Source organism: Oncorhynchus gorbuscha, linkage group LG14, assembly GCF_021184085.1.
Source record: "Oncorhynchus gorbuscha isolate QuinsamMale2020 ecotype Even-year linkage group LG14, OgorEven_v1.0, whole genome shotgun sequence".
Classification (NCBI taxonomy): Eukaryota; Metazoa; Chordata; class Actinopteri; order Salmoniformes; family Salmonidae; genus Oncorhynchus; species Oncorhynchus gorbuscha.
The window spans coordinates 36,908,654-36,933,671 of record NC_060186.1 but is presented as its reverse complement, the minus strand read 5'-3'; the positions used below and the strand labels follow the sequence as shown (position 1 = coordinate 36,933,671).

Genomic DNA, 25,018 nt, shown 5'->3' with positions numbered 1-25,018 from the left:
TATCTCTATGTTGACTGTCTCCCCCTTCACTGTAATGACTGTGTTATGACTGTCTCTGTGTCTCTTCCATCCTCCCCTGTAGGAGGATGCCCAGTCTGCTTGAGTACTTCAGCTACAACTGCAACTTCATGGGCATCCTGGCCGGCCCCACCTGCTCTTACAACGATTACATCGCCTTCATTGAGGGTACGCCCTGCCGTCGCCATAGAGACCAGCAGACAAATGGGAAGGCCAATGGCAGGCACAAACAAACTGACCCCTCCCCAAACGTAAGCATTGGTCTCAAATGCCACTATGATGTTTTGGAAAGTTACCAAATGGGCAGCATGCTCTGCTTTTAAAACATGCCAACTATTACCAATGCTTGTCTGAAACATTATTTCTAAGAGGACACCATTGCTGTGTAGTAAATGCAGAGTATTCCCTATTCACTGAAGGAATAGCAACATGGCTGTCATTTGTCTTTCTTGCGAAGAGCTCAATTATACATAGCCGATGTGAGTTCAAGGAGGCTGCGTCCCAAATTGCACCCTATTCCCATGGGCCCTGGTCAAAAGCAGTGCACTATATAGGGAACAGAGTTCCACTTGAGACACACGGTTTTTAATGGCTGACGTTTCCCCCCCCCCCCCCTCCCATTCCTCAGATTGAAGTCGTCCGTAAACTGGCCACCTGTTTCTTCTCCCTCATGGTTTTCCTGTCCGTGTGTAAAGTGTTCCCTGTGGAACGGAACATCGACGACGACTTCATCGCCACCACGCCCTTCTACGCCCAGGTGGTCTACCTCTACCTGTCCATGCTGACCACCCGGCCCAAGTACTACTTCGTCTGGACACTGGGTGGGTCTTCTCTCTCTTCCATAGGCTGCCGTCTGATTCTCCACCCTTCTTTCGAAGTGTGCACTTGCCCTTCAACCAATGTTTAAACCAATCCAACACTTTCAAATCCATGATGGGGAGTGTGGGAGAAGGAAGGAGAGTCGCGATGTAGTTGTAGACAGTTTTCCATTGTAAAGCTCCATCTTTAGGCTTGTTTTCATTGATTGACCCTGAAAACAATTCTTAGCTATAATATCCTCCATTATTCAATGTTGACAAGTAACTCCTCCCAGACTGAGAACAGATGAGCTTTAAAGGTGATGAAATCAGGCCAACTTCGATCAGCAGTTTAGTTTCCCTGAACTGTTAATGTGCCGGTTGTATTTGAAACATTTCTAATGGAGGTAGCATCCTTGACTTCAGAAATTCAGCTTCTCCTCACCGATATCCAAAATATGGCCTTGTTAATCTTAGGGTCTGCAATGTCTACACGAGAGGAGGGCTGAATTAATCATGGAAGTGTTTGTAACAAGGTGTGCATGCGTGTGTTTGTTTGCAGCAAGGTGTGAGAGTATGGGGATAACAAGCAGGTAGAGGTGGGACTCACTCGGTGCTTCTCTGTACACACACACACACACACACACACACACACACACACACACACACGCACACACACACACACACACACACACACACACACACACACACACACACACACACACGCACGCACGCACGCACACACACACACACACGCACGCACACACACACACATATGCACGCACACACACACACATATGCACGCACACACACACACATATGCACGCACGCACACACACACATATGCACGCACGCACACACACACATATGCACACACACACACACACACACACACACACACACACACACACACACACACACACACACACACACACACACACACACACACACACACACACACACACACACACACACACACACACACACACACACACACACACACACACAGGGAACGGATGCACCGCCTCATTGTCATGTTGTTCCACACTGCCTTCTGCAGGAGCTCAAAGGAATATGGTGCTTCACTTTACTGGTCATAAACATGATGTATAGCTTCTGTATTGTCCTGCACTGTGATATTAATACGCCGTTATTAGGATGATCTGATGTTAAGAACATAAATGAATGTCTGTAATGATATTATCATCACTAATAAATGGTGCACTTTGTGGATGCAATTACATCCCCTCTGAGCTGGGTTTTGCTCAAGGTTTCTTCCTCCTAGGGAGTTTTTCCTGGCCACTGTGCTTTCACTTCTGCTTTGCTTGCTCTTTAGGGTCAAGGCCGGGTAACTGTTAAGCACTTTGTGACAACTGCAGATGTAAAGAAGGGCTTTATAAAATACAAGTGATTGAAGGATGGATGACGGTGCAGATGGGACATGTGTGAGTGGATGGAGATGGTGTTCCTTGAAGTACGTGTTGTCATTCTGAACAGCCGATGCCATCAACAACGCAGCAGGCTTTGGGTTCAACGGATACACCAGTGACGGCTCACCACGTTGGGATCTCATCTCCAATCTGAGGATAACGGATATTGAGGTTTGATTTATTTTGTATTTTGTGTCATTTGTCTTCATTCATGTCTCAGTGGGGCGGCAGCGTAGCCTAGTGGTTAGAGCGTTGGACTAGTAACCGGAAGGTTGCGAGTTCAAACCCCCGAGCTGACATGGTACAAATCTGTCGTTCTGCCCCTGAACAGGCAGTTAACCCACTGTTCCCAGGCCGTCATTGAAAATAAGAATGTGTTCTTAACTGACTTGCCTGGTTAAATAAAGGTAAAATAAAAATAGAAAAATTTGGTTATCATAACTCGAATCCAAGCTAAAGTTACTGTATACTGATGTTTTCATTCTCTCCTTGGTTCCAGTTTGCCACCAGCTTTAAGATGTTCCTCGACAACTGGAATATACAGACTGCACATTGGCTCAAAAGGTACAGAGACAAAAGAAACCAGGATTGGTCTGTAATTGGTAAAGACACAAAGTGTAATTTCATCCATTTCTCTCTCTAATTATCAACACCAGTTTGCAGCCACATTGTACATACTATTTAAATACATTTAAATAGAATACATTTAAATACAATACAGTAATTACAGTTGAGACTTTATTCTTATTTGATGTGAGGTGTGCCCTAAATAACTTGTGGATGTGCCTATACTCATGGCACTGGGGACTTGTCTGTCTGTGTAAAAGTGTGCCACCTAGTGGATTTTGTTAGCACTAACAGTAACCCTATCAGTTCTGAGACCCCAGCAAAAATCAGACTTTCATTTATCTGAATGTACAGCCCTCATATTTAGCCTCACAATGAAGTATTTCACCATTTTCTTTTCAGGACAACCAGGGCTACAAGTACAACAAAAAACAATTTGACATAAATGGTTGCATTCATGAGTTTTGTTGACACGTCACACACAAAAAAAGTCTGCCAAAGCAAAAACCTGATGAAAATGATGTAGGTACAGAAATGGTTTGCTCTGTAAGAAATGAATATCCAGCTAGTCAGTGACAACTGTGTGGAGTTTGTGACCTCAACTATGTGAGTTTATTATAGTATTATGGACACTATGTACTGGGATATCCAATGATCTTCTATGTAGAAGCACCCCTTACCTTCTAACGACTCTTGTTTAGCCTGTGAGCATCCTAGTGTAAAACATGCATGTTCGTGAGAGTCTCAGCTTTTCATAGATGGCTATTTAATCGTTTTTAGCTCAAACTATTTGGACTTTACAGACATTTTTGTAAAAAGATCCGGCCCCTTCGGGATCCGCCCTTGTTTTATTAACACAGCTCTAGCTGTGACTAATGGTTGATGTGTAAATTCACACAGACTAATGGTTGATGTGTTAATCACATAGACTAATGGTTGCTATCAATGGATGCAGAAAAAATAGAAATCCATAGAACCTGTGTGTGTGTGTGTGTGTGTGTGTGTGTGTGTGTGTGTGTGTGTGTGTGTGTGTGTGTGTGTGTGTGTGTGTGTGTGTGTGTGTGTGTGTGTGTGTGTGTGTGTGTGTGTGTGTGTGTGTGTGTGTGTGTGTGTGTGTGCGCACAGGGTGTGTTACGAGCGCTGTCCCTACAAACCCACGGCGGCTACCTTCATCCTGTCGGCCATGTGGCACGGAGCATATCCTGGATACTACCTCACCTTCCTCACCGGCATTGTGGTCACACTGGCTGCACGCGCCGTGAGTACTGTCTCTGTATCTCTCTCTCGCTCTCTCTGTGTCTCTTTATGTTTCTCCCTTTCTCTGTATATTTCTCATTTTCCATATCTCCCCCTTCTAAAACAAACACTGACACTCAGGCACAAGCTGGCCTCTCTCTCACTCAAGTCTGTTTCTGTCGAGACTCACTAAGCCCTAAAATTTTCAAAAGCACCGATTTTAAAAAAAGAAGAAAAAAAAGTGATTCACCGTATCCGCTTAAAGAAATTACATTTTTTTTCTTATGTCAATGACTTCAGCTATCACCATAGATATCCCGATAAAACAAAATGCCACGTTCATCCTGATGGTTCTTTATTTCTGCATCATCAGTGAGGGTTAAGGGATCACTCATAGTTAGTCCACCACGGAGACTTTGTGCTCTGAAGGCGTAGCCTGAATGAAGTAGCATATTTATTAGAGACTAGATCTGCATCCCAAATAGCACCCTATTCCTTAGTGTAATACTTTTGACCAGAGCCCTGGTCCCTATCGGTGTACAAAACATTAGGAACACCTGCTCTTTCCATGACATAGTTTTCACCTGGTCAGTCTATGGTCCCTTATTGATGTCACTTGTTAAATCCACTTCAATCAGTGCAGATGAAGGGTAGGAGGTGCCAGGCACACATGTACTGTATGTCAAGAACTGCAACGCTGCTGGTCACGCTCAACAGTTTCCCGTGTGTTTCATGAATGGTCCACCACCCAAAGGACATCCAGCCAACTTGACACAACTGTGGGAAGCATTGGAGTCAACATGAGCCAGCAGCCCCGACGAATTGAGACTGTTCTGAGGGTATAAAAAGCAACTCAATATTAGGAAGGTGTTCCTAATGTTTTGTACACTGTGTGTAGAGAGTCGGTGGCATTTCGGACGCAGCCTGGGTCCAGCTGCTAGACTGCACAGATAACAGGCCAGCCAGACAGACAGATGGAGAGCAGACAGGGCAGGAATCAGGCTAATGGAGCATCACCTGAGTCACATTGAGACTCACCGAGGCAGATCACCGCTGATGGATGAGCCGAGAGAGAAAGTCCAGTTGAAAACTTGACTCTTGGCTGCATCCCAAATTGTACACAACTCCCTATATAGTGCACTACTTCTGACCAGGGCCCATGCACTATCAAGGGAATAGGGTTCCATTCAGGACACAACCTTAGATATGGGAAATGTGAACTTGGCAAGGGAGAGAGAAAGAGAGAGAGTTAAGGGCAGAGCAGGAGATTTAGAAGGGTTGTTTATACATTTTGTCTCACTTCTTCTTTTGCTCCACTGAATTCATTGCTTTGGTTCTTTTTTTCTCTCCAGATGAGACACAACGTGAGGCCACACTTTCTGGGCTCGCCGTCACATAAGCTAGTCTACGATGTGATCACGTGGGCGGGCACCCAGATTGCCATTTGTTACACTGTGGTGCCTTTTGTGCTGCTGTCTGTCGGGCCCTCTATGAAGTTCTACAGGTGAGTGGCAAGAAACTATGTTTGTGTCCTACAGTTGAAGTCAGAGGTTTACATACACTTTAGCCAACTACATTTAAACTCAGTTTTTCACAATTTCTGACATTTAATCCTAGTAAAAATCCCCTGTCTTGGGTCAGTTAGGATCACCACTTTATTTTAAGAATGTGAAATGTCAGAATAATAGTAGAGAGAATGATTTATTTCAGCTTTTATTTCTTTCATCACATTCCCAGTGGGTCAGAAGTTTACATACACTCAATTAGTAGTTGGTAGCATTGCCTTTAAATGGTTTAAATTGGGTCAAATGTTTTGGCTAGCCTTCCACAAGCTTCCTACAATAAGTTGGGTGAATTATGGCCCATTCCTCCTGACAGAGTTGGTGTAACTGAGTCAGGTTTGTAGGCCTTCTTGCTCGCATACGCTTTTTCAGTTCTGCCCACACATTTTCTATAGGATTGAGGTCAGGGCTTTGTGATGGTCACTTCAATACTTTGACTTGGTTGTTCTTAAGCCATTTTGCCACAACTTTGGAAGAATGCTTGGGGTCATTGTCCATTTGGAAGACACATTTGGTACCAAGCTTAAACTGATATCTTGAGATGTTTCTTCAATATATCCACATAATCTCCCCCAATGATGCCATCTATTTTGTGAAGTGCACCAGTCCGTCCTGCAGCAAAGCACCCCAACAACATGATGCTGCCACCGCCGTGCTTCACGGTTGGGATGGTGTTCTTTGTCCCCATGTGCAGATGCAAACTGTAGTCTGGCTTTCTTATGGAGGTTTTGGAGCAGTAGCTTCTTCCTTGCTGAGCGGCCTTTCAGGTTATGTCGACATAGCACGTGTTATACTGTGGATATCGATACTTTTGTACCGGTTTCCTCCAACGTCTTCACAAGGTCCTTTGCTGTTGTTCTATGATTGATTTGTACGTTTCGCACCAAAGTACATTCATCTCTAGGAGACAGAACGCGCCTCCTTCCTGAACGGTATGATGGCTGCATGGTCCCATGGTGTTTATACTTGCGCACTATTGTTTGTACAGATGAACGTGGTACCTTTGGGCATTTGGAAATTGCTACCAAGGATGAACCAGACCTGTAGAGGTCTACAATTTTTTTTCTGAGGTCTTGGCTGATTTATTTTGATTTTTCCATGATGTCAGGCAAAGAGGCACTGAGTTTGAAGGTAGGCCTTGAAATACATCCACAGGTACACCTCCAATTGACACAAATTATGTCAATTAGCCTATCAGAAGCTTCTAAAGCCATGACGTAATTTTCTGGAATTTTCCGAGCTGTTTAAAGGCACAGTCAACTTAGTGTATGTAAACTTCTGACCCACTGGAATTGTAAGTGAAATAATCTGTCTGTAAACAATTGTTGAAAAAATGACTTGTGTAATGCACAAAGTGGATGTCCTAACCGACTTGCCAAAACTATAGTTTGTAAACAAGAAATTTGTGGAGTGATTGAAAAACGAGTTTTAGTGACTCCAACCTAAGTGTATGTAAACTTCCGACTTCAACTGTAAATGGCATCCTATAGGGCTCTGGTCAAAAGTAGTGCACATTATAGGCAATAGGGTAGTGCACATCCAGAGAATAGTATGTTACCTCACTCAGGTCTAAAAAAAAAAGTATTCATAGTTTGACCTTGTGTTTTTATCTAAAACTCTGACCAACAGTCTAATTTCTCGCTGAAATGTAGAGGACCATTAGTCCTTCTGACAGAAATACACTGAACAAAAATAGAAATGCAACATGTAAAGTGTTGGTCCCATGTTCCATGAGCTGAAATAAAAGATCCCAGAAATGTTCCATATGCACAAGAACCTTATTTCTCTAAAATGTTGGGCTCAAATTTGTTTACATCCCTGTTAGTGAGCATTTCTCCTTTGCCAACATAATCCATCCACCTGAAAGGTGTGGCATATCAAGAAGCTGATTAAACCGCATCAGACCAAATGTAACCACGCCAGCCCAGGACCTCCACATTTGGCTTCTTCACCTGCAGGATCGTCTGAGACCAGCCACCCAGACAGATGATTATAAACTGTGGGTTTGCACAACCAAATCATTTCTGCTCAAAATGTCAAAAACTGCATCAAGAAGCTCATCTACGTGATTGTCGTCCTCACCAGGGTCTTGACCTGACTGCAGTTCGGCATCGTAATCGATTTCAGTGGGCAAATGCTCACTTTCGATGACCACTGGCACCCTGGGGGAAGTGTGCTCTTCATTGATGAATCACTGTATCAACTGTACCGGGCAGATGTCAGACAGCGTGTGTGGCGTCGTGTTGGCGAGCGGTTTGCTGATGTCGACGTTGTGAACAGAGTGCCCCATGGCGGCGGTTGGGTTATGATATGGGCAGGCATAAGCTACAGACAACAAACACAATTGCATTTTATCAATGGCAATTTCAATGCACAGAGATACTGTGACGAGATCCTGAGGCCCGTTGTCGTGGCATTCATCCGCCGCCATCACTTCATGTTTCCGCATGATAATGCACGGCCCCATGTCGCAAGGATCTGTACACAATTCCTGGAAGCTGAAAATGTTCCAGTTTTTCCATGGCTCGCATTGTCACCAGACATATCACCCATTGAACATGTTTGGGATGTTCTGGATTGACATGTACGACAGTGTGTTCCAGTTCCCACGAATCTCCAGCAACTTCGCACAGACATTGAAGAGGAGTGGGACAACGTTCCACAGGCCACAATCAACAGCCTGATCAACTTTATGCGAAGGAGATGTGTTGCGCTGCATGAGGCAAATGGTGGTCGCACCAGATACTAACTGGTTTTCTGATCCACGCCCCTACCTTTAAAAAAAAAAGTATCTGTGATCAACCGATGCATATCTGTATTCCCAGTCATGTGAAATGCATAGATTATGGCCTAATGAATGCATTTCAATTGACTGATTTTCTTTTAAGAACTAACTTAGTGAAATATTAGAAATTGTTGCATTTTATATTTTTATTCAGTGAATTTATAATACGAATAGCGCTAGCAAGCTCTAGAGAGATTAGATGTTTGATCTCTGAGAATAGTCAAGGACATAACACATTTGATGTTGACAATAATTATCCTTACACAGTAGCTTTTTTCCACCTTTCTGAGAAGTTGAATGAACTTGTTGTGATAGTTGATGTGAACTTTCGGTGTCCAACACCAAAAGAAATTCCTTGCAATATTTGTTATAAGTTGTCAAATTCTGATTCTTATATTGATCCCTAAATCATCCCACCTCTCCCCTCCCAGGTCCTGGTACTTCAGCGTCCACATCGGCTGTGTTCTCCTGGCCGTAGCCCTGCCAGTCAAGCCCCGACACCTGCGCCTGAAAGAGCAGCAGAAAGGCCTGCATCTGGCCCCCATCCTCTCCCACCTGGACTCCACCTCCACAGACAGCAACTGCAACAAGAAGAACAAGGCCACATGAAGCAGAACCAGACCAGCTAACGGTGGACACACAGAGAGACTAGCACCGAGGACTGCAGGGGACTGTCCAACACTGTATTAAATCCACGTATAAAGAGAGAGAGCGAGGTGGATAGAGGAGTAGATTCTAACAAACAAACTCTGACAAACCTGACCAACCTGCCTCTGTTTGTCTCTGTTTTGGAGTGGGATGATGATGATTCTCATTCAGTCACATGGCACTGAGACTGAGCAGCAGCCACACCATGGAGGGAAGGATGTATGGCTTTGGGATATGTCCAAAATGGCACCATATTCCCTATTTAGTGCACTTCAAAGGGAATAGGGTGCCATTTGGGATGCAACTCTACTGTATTATGATGATTTGTGTCTGGGGTGGAGTGGGATGGATGGGTCCCGGTGATGAAATGCCAGTATTGTACTATTACTGTATTATGGGAGTATGCAGACTTGCCTTATACCCTTTGTCTCTTTCTCCACAATCTTTTTTTTAAAAAGCTTTTGTGTATCCTTCTCACATTGGATATTGTCTGGGCTGTGTTTCTCACTTGAGGTGAACAGATTTTAGTATCAGGTGGGTGAGACTGAAGTGTTCTCTCAGTTAACGGTAACAAATTAGTGTTTTAGTCCTGGTGAAAAGCAAATGTAAGTTAACTTCTCTATGATACAGGAAGTTAGAAGAATTAAAGAGAAGGAAAACAAGATGGCAGTGTCCTCAATGTCTTTTTACATGATATGATTCATAGTCTCAACATGGAATGTGTACAAATTGCACCCCTTTCCCTACATACAGCAGTACAGTTATTTTGACCAAAGCCCTAAGGGCCCTGGTCAAAAGTAGTGCACTATTTAGGGATATGGTGACATCCAAGGACCTACTCTAGACTGTTTGCTTTTACTGAGTGATGTTATGGGCTGACTTAACTGCTGTTTTATTCAGTTAAGTCATTGTATGATTTTTACATAACGGCACCAAGAGTAGTTACTAACTCCTACTTATTCATGATTTATATGTGTCAGTAGTGTGAGAGGCAAGATGGTGTAGTATTTCCATGTGTAGAGGTCAATGTTTTGTCATTTCATGTACTTGTTATTTATGTGATTCCAATGGACTTGTGGTATGTTCGACAAAGGTGAAAAGGTGGTGTTAAGGTAAGAAAATCAACCTGACATGCTGTTAAGTTGGAGGTGAAAGGGACAACATTACAGTATTTATGAACACTCCTCTTCTTCAGACAGTTCTGATTCTATTTTCATTACAGGGGGAAGTGAAAACTAAACCTACTTCTTCTTGAGTCTATTGTGAGTTAACTATGGTAATTGTGAGAAACCTTTGCTTGGGGCCCTGGTGAAAGGAGAATGGTGCGCTCATCCTAACCCCTCAGCCAACCGCGCTACTTGTTCATGTGGATGATGTGGATGGTTTGTTTTTGTATATGATGTGATTAAAATATTGATCTTTTCGCAACTTGACATAGTAAGTGTGATATGCAAAAGGCAAATGAATAACTGTGGTGTAATTGTTCTTATTACAGTGTTATTACACAGGAGAACCTTGTCATAAGGCTCAATTGCTACCATATAAATTTGACAGAGAGAGAGCTGGCTGGTGGACAAGATTACTGAGCAGGGCATGATTGAAAAAAAAGATACTTAAAGATCCCCAATTTACAACCTGCAAGGCTTAATTTACAAGTCAAAGACACATTTTTTGTTTACTCCCTGACAGCACTGTTTGATTGGCTAGAGTATTACCTCCACATAGGCCACTGTAGGTGGGTCTATTTAAGGCACAGTATTAGTACTACTGCTAGCAGGTAAACCAGTCAGAGCTCAGAAATGTAGGCCTGTAAAGCTTTTCACAGGCACCAGCCTCTGTGTCAGTAACCACGTTTCCATCCAGTTTTTACGAAAGTAAAGTCATACCCTATAAAAATCACGACAGCTGTGATGGAAACAGGAAGTTATGGTGCAATTTTAGAAATGCAGACAGATCATTTGTTCGTTCGACATGGTGGGATCTTTTTGAGTCTCAAAGTAATTATGCGAGAAATGGCGGTGGAAACACCTTTATGCGCAAATATTGATGTAATAACTATCATATCGAAGTAAACTTGGAGTCACATGATGATATGGTGTGTGGTCCTCCCACTACGATTTCGGATATCACGCAGTTTATCAGTCTACTGATGAAATAAATTATGATGAATTTCACGGTGATCTTAATGATCATTTAGAATAAATATCGAGGGTCTTATTCTGATGCCATGATGATCGATTCTTGACTACCGTTTGACAAATACACATTTTCGCTTTTATCCATAATATCATGTAGCACACAGCATACCCACACTGCGAGTTTGGGTTAGAGCGCACGTGTCAAAACCAGAGTAGGCACATTTGTTATTTAACACAACAGTTACAATGTGATGGAAACATACTGAACTTTAGATTTTACAATTACATTTTGGGTGCAATGCTTCATTGCGCTCTGGTTTTAATCTGAAAAAAATGCGCATAATAAACGGTTTATTACGAAAATCCAGAGAGAACCTATCAATACAAAAGTAATTCCCTCATTATGTAGATATCACAATTGATTTATCGCATGATCAGGACATAACAAAATGTGTTTTGTCGAGATCACAAGATAATTTTCTGATGATCATGACATAAAAAAGTTGTTTTTTTCGAGATAAAGATACACTATAAATAGGAGTGGAAAATTGATTGACAGTATGTCTGAGTCGTCAGAGGCTACGGTGGATCAGCATTCATTTTTATTGATTGCTACACTAAGGGGTGGTACATTTTATGTTAACATCATGCTTTCATTTGTGTTTGGAGCTCATTATCAGTTTATAAATGAGAATGGAAGCAAGTTAAACGTCCATTAACTTGAACTAAGAGGTCCTGGGGCATAAACCCTGAACGATGCCTGACAGGCTGTCTCCTAGGCTGTGTGCCACCCCCAAGACCACAGCCAATGGCATGCAAGCAACAACGTAGCTAACTTGGCTAGTCTTGCGAGCGAGCTAGCTAGCTTGTTATCTCTGCTGGTTATTAGTAATATAATAATAATATATGCCATTTAGCAGACGCTTTTATCCAAAGCGACTTACAGTCATGTGTGCATACGCTTGCATAGCTGTTATGTATACACTGAGTGCACAAAACATTAGGAACACCTTCCTAATATTGAGTTGCACCCCATTTTTTTCCTAATGTTTTGTACACAGTGTAATTGGGACACTTCATGATTTATGGATAATAGCATATTTACATTTACAGAGTGGGAGATCCATTCCTAACAGGCTGATTAGATTTAATTTCAGCCTTGGAGCTTGAGGTGGATAAATCAGGATTCTGCCTTGAAGGCAGTTTCATAGGTAAGCTCCTTGCAGGCAGATTAGCAGTAAGTATGTAAGTCGTGGCCAAAGGTTTTGAGAATGACACAAATATTAATTTCCACTAAGTTTGCTGCTTCAGTATCTTTAGATATTTTTTTACTATGGAATACTGAAGTATAATTACAAGCATTTCATAAGTGTCAAAGGCTTTTATTGACAATTACATGAAGTTGATGCAGAGTCAAAATTTGCAGTGTTGACCCTTCTTTTTCAAGACCTCTGCAATCAGCCCTGACATGCTGTCAATTCACTTCTGGGCCACATCCTGACTGATAGCAGCCCATTCTTGCATAATCAATGCTTGGAGTTTGTCAGAATATGTGGGTATTGTTTGTCCACCCGCCTCTTGAGGATTGACCACAAGTTTTCAATGGGATTAAGGTCTGGGGAGTTTCCTGGCCATGGACCCAAAATATCAATGTTTTGTTCCCCGAGTAACTTAGTTATCACTTTTGCCTTATGGCAAGGTGCTACATCATGCTGGAAAAGGCAATGTTCATCATCAAACTGTCCCTTGATGGTTGGGAGAAGTTGCTCTCGGAGGATGTGTTGGTACCATTCTTTATTTATGGCTGTGTTAGGCAAAATTGTGAGTGAGCCCACTCCCTTGGCTGAGAACCAACCCAACACATGAATGCTCTCAGGATGTTTTACTGTTGGTATGACACAGGACTGATGGTAGCTCTCACCTTGTCTTCTCCGGACAAGCTTTTTTCCTGATGCCCCGAACAATCGGAAAGGGGATTCATCAGAGAAAATTACTTTACCCCAGTCCTCAGCAGTCCAATCCCTGTACCCTTGCAGAATATCAGTCTGTCCCTGATGTTTTCCTGGAGAGAAGTGGCTTCTTTGCTGTCCTTCTTGACACCGGCCATCCTCCAAAAGTCTCCCTCACTGTGCGTGCAGATGCACTCACACCTGCCTGCTGCCATTCCTGAGCAAGCTCTGTACTGGTGGTGCCCCAATCCCGCAGCTGAATCAACTTTAGGAGACGGTCCTGGTGCTTGCTGGACTTTCTTGGGCACCCTGAAGCCTTCTTCACAACAATTGAACCGCTCTCCTTGAAGTTCTTGGTGATCAGATAAATGGTTGATTTAGGTGCAATCTTACTGGCAGCAATATCATTTACATTTACATTTAAGTCATTTAGCAGACACTCTTATCCAGAGCGACTTACAAATTGGTGCATTCACCTTATGACATCCAGTGGAACAACCACTTTACAATAGTGCATCTAAATATTTTAAGGGGGGGGGGGTGAGAAGGATTACTTTATCCTATCCTAGGTATTCCTTAAAGAGGTGGGGTTTCAGGTGTCTCCGGAAGGTGGTGATTGACTCCGCTGTCCTGGCGTCGTGAGGGAGTTTGTTCCACCATTGGGGAGCCAGAGCAGCGAACAGTTTTGACTGAGCTGAGCGGGAACTGTACTTCCTCAGTGGTAGGGAGGCGAGCAGGCCAGAGGTGGATGAACGCAGTGCCCTTATTTGGGTGTAGGGCCTGATCAGAGCCTGGAGGTACTGAGGTGCCGTTCCCCTCACAGCTCCGTAGGCAAGCACCATGGTCTTGTAGCGGATGCGAGCTTCAACTGGAAGCCAGTGGAGAGAGCGGAGGAGCGGGGTGACGTGAGAGAACTTGGGAAGGTTGAACACTAGACGGGCTGCGGCGTTCTGGATGAGTTGTAGGGGTTTAATGGCACAGGCAGGGAGCCCAGCCAACAGCGAGTTGCAGTAATCCAGACGGGAGATGACAAGTGCCTGGATTAGGACCTGCGCCGCTTCCTGTGTGAGGCAGGGTCGTACTCTGCGGATGTTGTAGAGCATGAACCTACAGGAACGGGCCACCGCCTTGATGTTAGTTGAGATATCCTTGCCTGTGAAACCCTTTTTGTGCAAAGCAATGATGACGGCACGTGTTTCCTTGCAGGAAACCATGGTTGACAGAGGAAGAACAATGATTCCAAGCACCACCCTACTTTTGAAGCTTCCAGTCTGTTATTCGAACTGAATCAGCATGACAGAGTGATCTCCAGCCTTGTCCTCATCAACACACACCTGTGTTAACAAGAGAATCACTGACAATGATGTCAGCTGGTCCTTTTGTGGCATGGCTGAAATGCAGTTGAAATATTTTTGGGGGATTCAGTTCATTTGCATGGCAAAGAGGGACTCTGATCACTCTTCATAACATTTTGGAGTATATGCAAATTGCCATCATACAAACTGAGGCAGCAGACTTCGTGAAAATTAATATTTGTGTCATTCTCAATATTTTTGGCCAAGACTGTATATGATCGAGAGTGGGTGTGCTTTATTCCTGGCAGGCTGATCAGATTCAATGGCAGCCTAAGAGGCTGACAAGTCAAGATGCTGCCTTGTAGGCTGTCTGTAAGAAGCTTTACCTATGAAAGAGTCTGCCAGGAATAAAGCTCACCCCCTGGATCAGATATGTATCTGCCTATAAAGCACTTTGACAGGTAATCTAACTGCAAGGAGCCTTACCTATGAAACAGCCTACAGGGAAGCATTCTGATTTATCAGCCTCTAGGGTGTTCACCAATAAAATTATAAATTAATTCAAGGTTTATACAAATATGTCCATTCAATAGAGAATTCTGTCAGAAAAACAATTGTCAAACCCCATGTCTCTCCCATATGGTGCAAACGTTACAGACAATTTAGCATGTTTAGAGTGAATGGAATGTCATCATAGGCATGATCAAAAGTGGTCACTGGTCAATAGAACTCTGACATGCTGCTCTGCAGCAGAACGGCGCTAACTTTGAACGTCAACTGACAAGCTAACTAGTGGTTGCAGGTTCGTGAGTGAAAACATGGTCATTTTCTAAATGAAATCTGCTGAATACAAAACTAAATAAGGATAAAAATATATATTTATTTACTAAGCTAAGAGACTGAATTTCAATACCCACCCTCCGCGAAGACAATCTGTTTCTGTTTTCATTGTGTATTTCTGAGTCTTTCTCTTTAAATCACCATAGAAACAGCCCCTCTCAACAGAGATGAATCGCCAATATAGGCAATGAATATAGCCACTATAGGCCATCACTAGCACCTTAGAGGCTTTTGCCCTATATACATAGACTTGAAATCACAGGCCACTTTAATAATGTTTACATGTTTTGCACTACTCATCTCATATGAATATACTGTATTCTATTCTACTGTATTTTAGTCTATGCTGCTCTGACATTATTTTACATTTCTGTGTATTGATGTTAAATTGTTAGACATTACTTGTTAGATATTACTGCACTGTTGGAGCTAGAATCACAAGCATTTCGCTACACCCGCAAAAACATCTGCTTAACATGTGTATGCACCAATCAAATTTGTTTTGAAAGCCTAGGATCTGGAGGTGAAAATGGCGAAGATATCAAGTTGATTTTGATTAGTCCAACCAGTGAAAACACCTCCAAATAGTACAACCTCACAACGGCAAATATGGAAGAGCGACAACCAAGTGGCGCTGTCTAAATAAACTTAAGAACGGGCACAGCAAGTCAACGTTCTTATTTCATCGACACTGTCAAGTACAAGTATATTAAGGTTATAATATTGTAGAGAACAATCTAATGATTCATTCTATGTAATGTATAAAGACATAAGGCAAAGAAAACTACGTTTTGACATTCATTTCGTAGCACACTTGAATTTTTCCAACATTGTACAGCAGTGAGTGAATGCCCAACAGCCCCTGAGGCTGAAATATAATCTGATCAGCCTGTCTGGAATGGAGCTCACCCACCGTAAAATGTAAATATTACCCACAAAACATGGTGTCTCTTAAAATTATACACATATAAATTATGTAAGCTAACAACCAGCATACATAACAAGCTGGCTAACAAGACTATCTAGCTAACTAGCTAGCACACAAGAGTAGACAAGTTAGCTGCGATTGGCTGTGGTTTTGGGTGCTGCACACGGCCTTGGAGACAGAGCTGCCTGTTAGGCATGTTCAGGGCTTAATGCCCCACGAGCACACTGCGATAATTGCAAACACAGGGATCCTTGATGAGGTGGTTATCGTGCAACTGAACAAGTGCTACTTTTGATTATCTCGTGATCTCGACAAAACATTTTGTTGTCATGATCACGAGAAAATTGTTATATTTTGTTATGTAGTGATCATGAGAAAAATAAATTGTGATCTCGACATAACAAGGGACATGTATTTTTTTTTATTCATATGCCCTCTATTCACTTCCATAGATTCTAGAATATTTGCATGAAAATCTTGTCGCCAATTGGATGGAAACCTAGTCATAGTCAGTGTAGGTCATCAGAAGCTATTGAATATTTCTGCCAGGTGAATAAACCTATACACTGCCTTCAGATACCATTGAGTAATGCTGCTATCTAGTAGTTATGTGTTATTTTCCTCACAACACAACTGCAGCTCCTTCGTAAATTAGGGTCGAGAGTGAATGTGATACCAAAAAGGGGAATTTATGAGAGCAATAACCTGGAATGTGTAACATATCCAAAACACACACACAAAAAGCTTTGACATAATATGAAATATTTCCTAGTCAGTTAATAAGATATGATCATTTTTGAAATTTCAGTTTTGGTAAATGGCTAATTCAGCTTGTACAGTATCGACCCCGCATCTTTCCAACATTTTCTTCTCAGAGCTCCCATACGTCACAGTTTTGTAGGCGGGGAGGATGAGTTGACGAACAGTGAGGAAACCACCCTTACTTGCTATTTTTCTGGTCCACTAAAATGGCTGTTGTCGAGGATGGGGAATAAATAGCCCGTGAGCCTTTACAAGCATATACATCGAGGATTGAGACGACAACACCGAAGTGTGGAACATTTATAGACGTTTTACTCCAGAGGTATGTGACTGAGAATCGCCATTTCCCACGTACGAACATCAAAATGCGTCCTCCTTTGATCGATGCCGTTCAATTGACATGACAGCTCGAGCAGTTCAGAATGTTCTCTTGTTTGAGATCTGGCCGTTTAGCAAATGTCATATTCGCTGTCAAACAAATGTTATCAACTAATTACGGTCATTGACATTTATTAAAAATACAGCAATCAATAATGGTCGCAGTCAAGAACGAAAAGCTAGCTATTTATTTTATTTTAGAAGATGTTAGCGCGAGAGCGCGCTAAGCTACCATTCGATGGTTTAGGTAGCTAACGTTAACATTCGATAGGGATAAATAGATCGTTTCGAGATACACTCGATCTAAATGTTGTTGGAAATTGAAATTAGCTAGCCCCTATTGGTCGAACGAGTCATTTTTGATACATCCGGATGCATCGTATCAATACAACAAGTGGTGTCGCACATAAACAAAAACATAATTTATGTAAATCTCTAATTTCCAAAACTTGCATTATTATTTTAAGTTATTTTGAGGTACTTTCCAAGCATATGTAATTTCTCTATGATTACTCTGCAGTACTTTTGTTTTCGGGACAGAGAAGCACAAAACATAAATAGATACAGCATACAGAAACACTGCAGTTGGTTAAACGTTCAAGATTCGCATTGATAGACTAGCCTGGCTGCGTTCACATCAGCCAATTCTGATCTTTTTTCGACTATTTGGTCTTTTGACCAATCACATCAGATCTTTTCACGTCAGCTCTTTTTGTGAGCTGAATTGATTAATCAAAAGACCAATACATTAAAAAAATATATTAGAATTGTGCTGCCAGTTTAAAAGCAGTCATATTCCTTCTATATTCTCCAGAGGTCTCATTTAGAGCACTAATCAATGTAAATTAAAATCATTTCACCTGTATTTTAAACTATTTCACCTGTATTTTATATTGAAAGTCAAGTGTTTTTTTTCATCATAGAGGGATCAGGGGTATGCAACTATATTTGTACTTCACATAACATGCAACACATTCGGAAGAAAATAGCTTCATTTTTATCAGATGACAACATAAGTGCAACGCAATTTGGCTATCGGCCACAACTTGCTTTTTCACTGTAAGCAAATTTAGGTCTTTTTTTTAATCATAGAAAGAAAATAGGCAGCTACATTTCCTAATGCTTTTAAGTTAATCATCCATTTTCCCAGAAAAAAATGTAGGCTAGACTGACAAAAGGACTGAGAGAGAAGTGCAGCAAGATATTTCTTATGCATTTAATAATTTTCTTTGCTTGAAAACACACAATTCTGCTTTTAACACAACCCCTGATCCTCTGCATACCACAGATACTGTACAATGTCCAATTAGGGCTATAGTGTAATGATGTGTGCTGAGAGTTGGGAAACAAGTTCAGGGAGTGCGTGTTTTAATAAATAAACGCAACATAATACAAGACAAGAAACACTAACAGCACACAGACATAATACAGAAACAATAACGCCTGGGGTGAGTCTGAAGACACGCAGGTGCGCGTAACGATGGTGACGGGTGTGCGCCATAACGAGCAGCCTTGTGACCTAGAGTCCGGAGAGGGAGCACACGTGACAAATAGGCTATTCGTTGTATACCACAGATAGACAGGAAGGTCTTAACGGTTCAAACCATCCTCACAACTAGGCCTACATCATAGTATTGACGTTACCAACTGATTAAGTAATAAGGGCTTTATAAAATACATTTATTTGATTGATATTATACTCTCTAGCTCAGTGGTACCACTGGCCTATATTGGGCCTGTTTTCTCCACTGTGCTATGTCCTCTGAGCATGTGCCAGAGAGGCTGAGTGGTATCTCATTCTCATACATAATTCAATATCAGCAGCCACAGCCAGGGATAATAGCCTAGTCAATAGGTTTAGCCAGGACCGCTGTATGTGGAGACAAAAGTTACAGAGCGAAACGAGAGTAGCCAAAAATAACCCACATAGAGAACAGTAGGCCTGTTATTCCCATAGGTAAGATTGCATGGTTGTAACATTGTAATAATTGTGCCTTGTCTTCTGTCTGTGTGCGACAGCCGACAGGTTAACGGTATTGGCAGCAATGCAGCACACGGTGATGTGTTTTGATGTTTTGCTGGCTGCCTTGCCTCTATTTTCTATTCTTTGTGGCTGCTTTCAGCTGTTGTGTTACTGTTGCTGCAACAGGCCCTGGGTGTTGTGTGGTGGAATGCTGGAGGGTGTTTGTGTGTGAGTGCAGGAGGGCTTGTGCTGTGCTCTCTCTGTGGTGATGGAAGGAATGCTTTCTTTACTGGCTGTCAGCCTGCCAGCACTGCCAGGCTGGTTAATCTAGACATTGTTTCATGTCATACAGAATGGGTTCATTTTTGAGCCTTGATTAATTGCGCCCTGCCATGCATTTTAAGGTTACATTGTACACTGTAGGCTTGGCTGGCTGAATTGTCTGTATTGTGTCGGATAGGTATATAGTTAGTGTAATAAAACTGACCAGTTTTATGGAGAGAGTACATTATGGATAGCGCTGGCACAATTACCGAATAACCGCGTAACGACGGTTATGGATGAAGACCATCATGAAAAGAAAATAAACATCATAAGCGTTAAACAATAAAATTCTGACTACAAAAATTCCCTAATTGACATAAGAAAAAAAAAACGCTAATTGATGTGAATTTGATATAAGCTGTACTCATCTAAACATGACTGCAGTCAGGAGCAGAGGAGAGGTGACCGCTATTCGAACGGTTATTACGGAGACCGCTGTCATTTGGCATCATTCAGAAATCGATGACCGCCACAGCCCTAATAATGCATGATGATTAATTAACTTGTCTTAATGGGTAGGCCAGGAAGATAAATCACTTAGGCCTGTTGCCTACCTAGCCTAATGTCTTCCCCAAAGAGCCTGTGAATAGGGTAAGTAAGTTGTGAACATGCACTGTTGGTTTTCATTTATATATTTTGGGATTGTAATATTTTCTATGCCATTGGTGTGTTACCCGTGAATTTCTAGTATGACTTAGGCTACTGTATATCTTTTTTCTATGGATAATAACATTGTAATAACAATTTATATAGCCCAGGACTAATAACGGCACATGCTTTGAGAACTAAAAAACAAAATTTAGACTAGCTACCATTTTGTGTGCCGGTAAAATAGGAAGAAGACTGTATGCATTTCCAAGCAGAGGCTATTCTCTGAGTGAGAAAATACATTAATGGCAGATGATGATAGCAGCCAGGAGAACTTGAATAAACCAAGCAAACATCTCTTTCAACTCTTCCTGCTGTGACTGCCTGGGTGAAAATCCTGTCATCAAAGTAGTGAGTGATGGGTCTTGAGTCTCTGAGTGTGATATTGCTTGCATCTGCCAGGAGATAGCTAGGCCTGGGCCAGGTAGCACTGGAGTGAGTCGACCCACTGGCTGCCTGCCAGGGTCAGATAACTAGGCTATGTGCTCTGTTATATCTCCATCTCACATGGTCACCACCCACCATAGAATTAGAATGAAGCTCCCCATTGTTAGCGGTTCCAAGCACATTCTATTAATTATATTTCTATGGTCACTGTTTCACACTGCTTTTTATATAAAAATATAGATATAGTCTAGCCTTTTTATAAATGAAAGGTAGCCTATAACAAGTGAGGGGAAAATCATGTATGTTGCTGTTATTGGTGCTAAGCTATATATTGTGTTTATTACGTTTTTGTTAGCTTCCCATGACTACTATCCTGTCTTTCTTCCACAGAACTAGAATGAGTAGAACGGGGGTTCCCATTGGAGTCAATTATGCCATAATGGGTGGTTTGGCAGCCATTTTGAGTGTACGCATTGAAGTGAAGCGGTCTATTTCTATGATCTCTCTCCATGCAGGTGCAGTGGGGGTGAGGAGAAGTAGCTGCAGCCATGGACACCACCACCTCCATCAAGATGACCTCTCTGGCCATCCAGAACCTCTTCAGCTACGTGGAGGAGGAGAACCTGGCAGCACTCAAGGCCCACCTGGACAAGTTCAAGGAGGTGGACGGCAGGAGTGACGTGAGTATCCTCATACTATCTAATAGGTCTACAGGTCTACTAATATAGCTATAGTTATTATATATAGGCTGTGTTCTAACTGGTACCCTATCACCTTGTAGTGTGCTACTTTTGACCAAGGTTCTATGGGTCCTACTCAAAAGTAGTGCCCTATATACAGAATAGGGTTCCATTTGGGAAACACAGTCTAATACATTTGGTCTAATGAAGATGGGGTCTATTACTGTATAAAGAGAGATCATTCATTGTGTTAGGTCTTTCTAATTGCTTGCCTTTGCCCCCTCCCTAACAGAATGGGCAGACACCCCTGATGCTGGCTTCAGAGCAGGGCAGTATTGAGATAGTACAGGAGCTCATCAGGAGAGGAGCCAACGTTAACCTGGACGATGTGGTGAGTAGGAGAGCTCAATGGATAAACACACACACGTTCATTTCAAGGCCAACATGAATACATTCAGTTCAGTATGACAGTCATTGGGAATGTGCCAATCACTGTGAACTTTGCCTGAGGTCTCTATTGTAACGTAGTCATGGTCGTCTCCCTGTTTCCATGGTGACCGGTAGGATGTGATGTGGTATTCTCCTTTCCTCAGGACTGCTGGTCTGCTCTGATCTGTGCTGCTAAGGAGGGCCATGTAGATGTGGTGAAGGAGCTGCTAGAAAGCAGTGCTTACATGGAACACAGAGACATGGTGAGACACTCAGTCAGTTCAACAGGCCACAATCAGTAATAACTGTAATGTGTTGGTGATTGTATAAACTTGATTTGTATGCTTGTTCAGTCCACTTCAGTTAGTACTTTCAATAAAGTTTTTAGTCTTTGTTTCCATTGAACATGCCATAGAAATAAAGGCCTTTTAATTAATTATATGAAGAGTGCCTTGGTCCTCCTATCTTTTTGATAACCAATTTACCCCTGTTACCAAAGAGCACCTTCTGTCTACCAAAATCCACTATTGTGTACCAGAGGTGGACCGATTCTGATTTTTCAACGCCGATACGGATTATTGGAGGACCAAAAAAGCAGAATCCAATTAATCAGCCAATTAATATATTTTTTATTTTATAAAATAAAAAAAAATATATATTATATTTTAAATAAATTTGTATATATATTTGTAACAATGACAATTACAACAATACTGAATGAACACTTTTATTGTAACTTAATATAATGCATAAATAAAATCAAATAATGAAACATGTTCAATTTGGTTTAAATAATGCAAAAACATAGTGTTGGAGAAGAAAGTAAAAGTGCAATATGTGCCATGTAAAAAAGCTAACATTTACGTTCCTTGCTCAGAACATGAGAACATATGAAAGCTGGTGGTTCCTTTTAACATGAGTCTTCAATATTCTCAGTTAAGAAGTTTTAGGTTGTAGTTATTATAGGACTATTTCTCTCTATACCATTTGTATTTCATATACCTTTGACTATTGGATGTTGTTATAGGCACTATAGTATTGCCAGTCATAAACAGTGCTGGGCTTCAAGCATTGCGAAGAGCTGCTGGCAAACGCAGGAAAGTGCTGTTTGAATGAATGCTTACGAGCCTGCTGCTGCCTACCACCGCTCAGTCAGACTGCTCTATCAAATATCAAATCACAATAAAACTATCATACAGAAATACGAGCCTTAGGTCATTAATATGGTCAAATCCGAAATCTATCATTTCGAAAACAAAACGTTTATTTCAGTGAAATACGGAACCGTTCCCTTTTATCGAACGGGTGGCAACCCTAAGTCTAAATATTGCTGTTACATTGCACAACATTCAATGTTATGTCATAATTATGTAAAATTCTGGCAAATTAATTACGGTCTTTGTTAGGAAGAAATGGTCTTCACACAGTTCGCAATGAGCCAGGCGGCCCAAACTGCTGCATATACTCTGACTCTGCTTGCACTGAACGCAAGAGAAGTGACACAATTTCCCAAGTTAATATTGCCTGCTAACATGAATTTTTTCAAAACTACAGTTGAAGTCGGAAGTTTACATACACTTAGGTTGGAGTCATTAAAACTCATTTTTCAACCCCTCCATACATTTCTTGTCGGTTAGGAAATCTACTTTGTGCATGACACAAGTCATTTTTCCAACAATTGTTAATTCACTGTATCACAATTCCTGTGGGTCAGAAGTTTACATACACTAAATTGACTGTTCCTTTAAACAGCTTGGAAAATTCCAGAAAATGATGTCATGGTTTTAGAAGCTCCTGATAGGCTAAATGACGTCATTTGAATCAATTGGATGTGTACCCGTGGATGAATTTCAAGGCCGACCTTCAAACTCAGTGCCTCTTTGCTTGACATCATGGGAAAATCAAAAGAAATCAGCCAAGGCCAGCCAAGAATTGTAGACCTCCACAAGTCTGGTTAATCCTTGGGAGCAATTTCCAAACGCCTGAAGGTACCACGTCCATCTGTACAAACAATAGTGCGCAAGTATAAACACCATGGGACCACGCAGCCGTCATACTGCTCAGGAAGGAGACACGTTCTGTCTCCTAGAGATGAACGTACTATGGTGCGAAAAGTGCAAATCGATCCCAGAACAACAGCAAAGGACCTTGTGAAGATGCTGGAGGAAAAAGGTACAAAAGTATCTATATATGAAGTGCACCCGTCCTATATTGACATTACCTGAAAGGCTGCTCAGCAAGGAAGAAGCCACTGCTCCAAAACCGCCATAAAAAGCCAGACTACGGTTTGCAACTACACGTGGGTACAAAGTTTGTACTTTTTGGAGAAATGTCCTCTGGTCTGATGAAACAAAAATAGAACTGTTTGGCCATAATGACCATCAATATGTTTGGAGGAATAAGGGGGAGGCTTGCAGGCTGAAGAACACCATCCCAACCGTGAAGCACGGCGGTGGCAGCATCATGTTGTGGGGGTGCTTTGCTGCAGGAGGGACTGGTGCACTTAATCAAATAGATGGCATCATGAGGGGGGGAAATTATGTGGATATATTGAAGCAACATCTCAAGTTAAAGCTTCGTTGCGAATGGGTCTTCCAAATGGACAATGACCCCAAGCATACTTCCAAAGTTGTGGCAAAATGGCTTAAGGACAACCAAGTCAAGTTATTGGAGTGGCCATCACAAAGCCCTGACCTCAATCCTATAGAACATTTGTGGGCAGAACTGAAAATGTGTGGGCAAGGAGGCCTACATACCTGAATCGGTTACACCAGCTCTGTCCAAAATTCATGGGCCAAAATTCACCCAACTTATTGTGGGAAGCTTGTGGAAGGCTACCCAAAACGTTTGACCCAAGTTAAACAATTTAAAGGCAATGCTACCAAATACTAATTGAGTGTATGTAAACTTCTGACCCACTGGGAATGTGATGAAAGAAATAACAGCTGAAATAAATCATTCTCTCTACTATTATTCTGACATTTCACGTTCTTATGGTTAGGTACATTGGTGCAACAATTGTGCTTTTATCGCGAATGTGATTTTGTTCAATCATCACCCGTTTGGTGAAGTAGGCTATGATTCGATGATAGATTAACAGGCAATCTAATTGATTATGTGCAATGCAGGAGCAGCTAGTTAAACTAGTAATATTGTCAACCATGTGTAGTTTGATTGTTTTTTGTAAGATAAGTTTAATGCTAGCTAGCAACTTACCGTGGCTCCTTGCAGCACTCGTGTAACAGGTGGTCGCG

The 25,018-nt window shown here is 41.9% G+C and overlaps 2 protein-coding genes across 4 annotated transcripts in view; both read left to right on the top strand.

The window, feature by feature from the left end:
- mboat2b (membrane bound O-acyltransferase domain containing 2b) overlaps positions 1-10,471 on the top strand; it is a 70,100-nt gene extending 59,629 nt beyond the window's left edge. For all 3 annotated transcript variants that reach the window (XM_046297928.1, XM_046297931.1, XM_046297930.1), the window contains 7 exons: positions 83-269; positions 647-839; positions 2,313-2,416; positions 2,745-2,809; positions 3,938-4,070; positions 5,401-5,552; positions 8,827-10,471. In XM_046297928.1, coding sequence (XP_046153884.1) covers positions 83-269; positions 647-839; positions 2,313-2,416; positions 2,745-2,809; positions 3,938-4,070; positions 5,401-5,552; positions 8,827-9,004 — 1,012 coding nt within the window. In that variant the 3' untranslated portion in view covers positions 9,005-10,471. The remainder of the gene's footprint in view (positions 1-82; positions 270-646; positions 840-2,312; positions 2,417-2,744; positions 2,810-3,937; positions 4,071-5,400; positions 5,553-8,826) is intronic.
- Positions 10,472-17,087: 6,616 nt separating this feature from the next.
- Positions 17,088-25,018, top strand: part of kidins220b (kinase D-interacting substrate 220b) — a 30,402-nt gene continuing 22,471 nt past the window's right edge. Inside the window, 4 exon segments of the mRNA XM_046297925.1 lie at positions 17,088-17,277; positions 21,171-21,335; positions 21,628-21,726; positions 21,929-22,027. Coding sequence (XP_046153881.1) covers positions 21,204-21,335; positions 21,628-21,726; positions 21,929-22,027 — 330 coding nt within the window. The 5' untranslated portion in view covers positions 17,088-17,277; positions 21,171-21,203.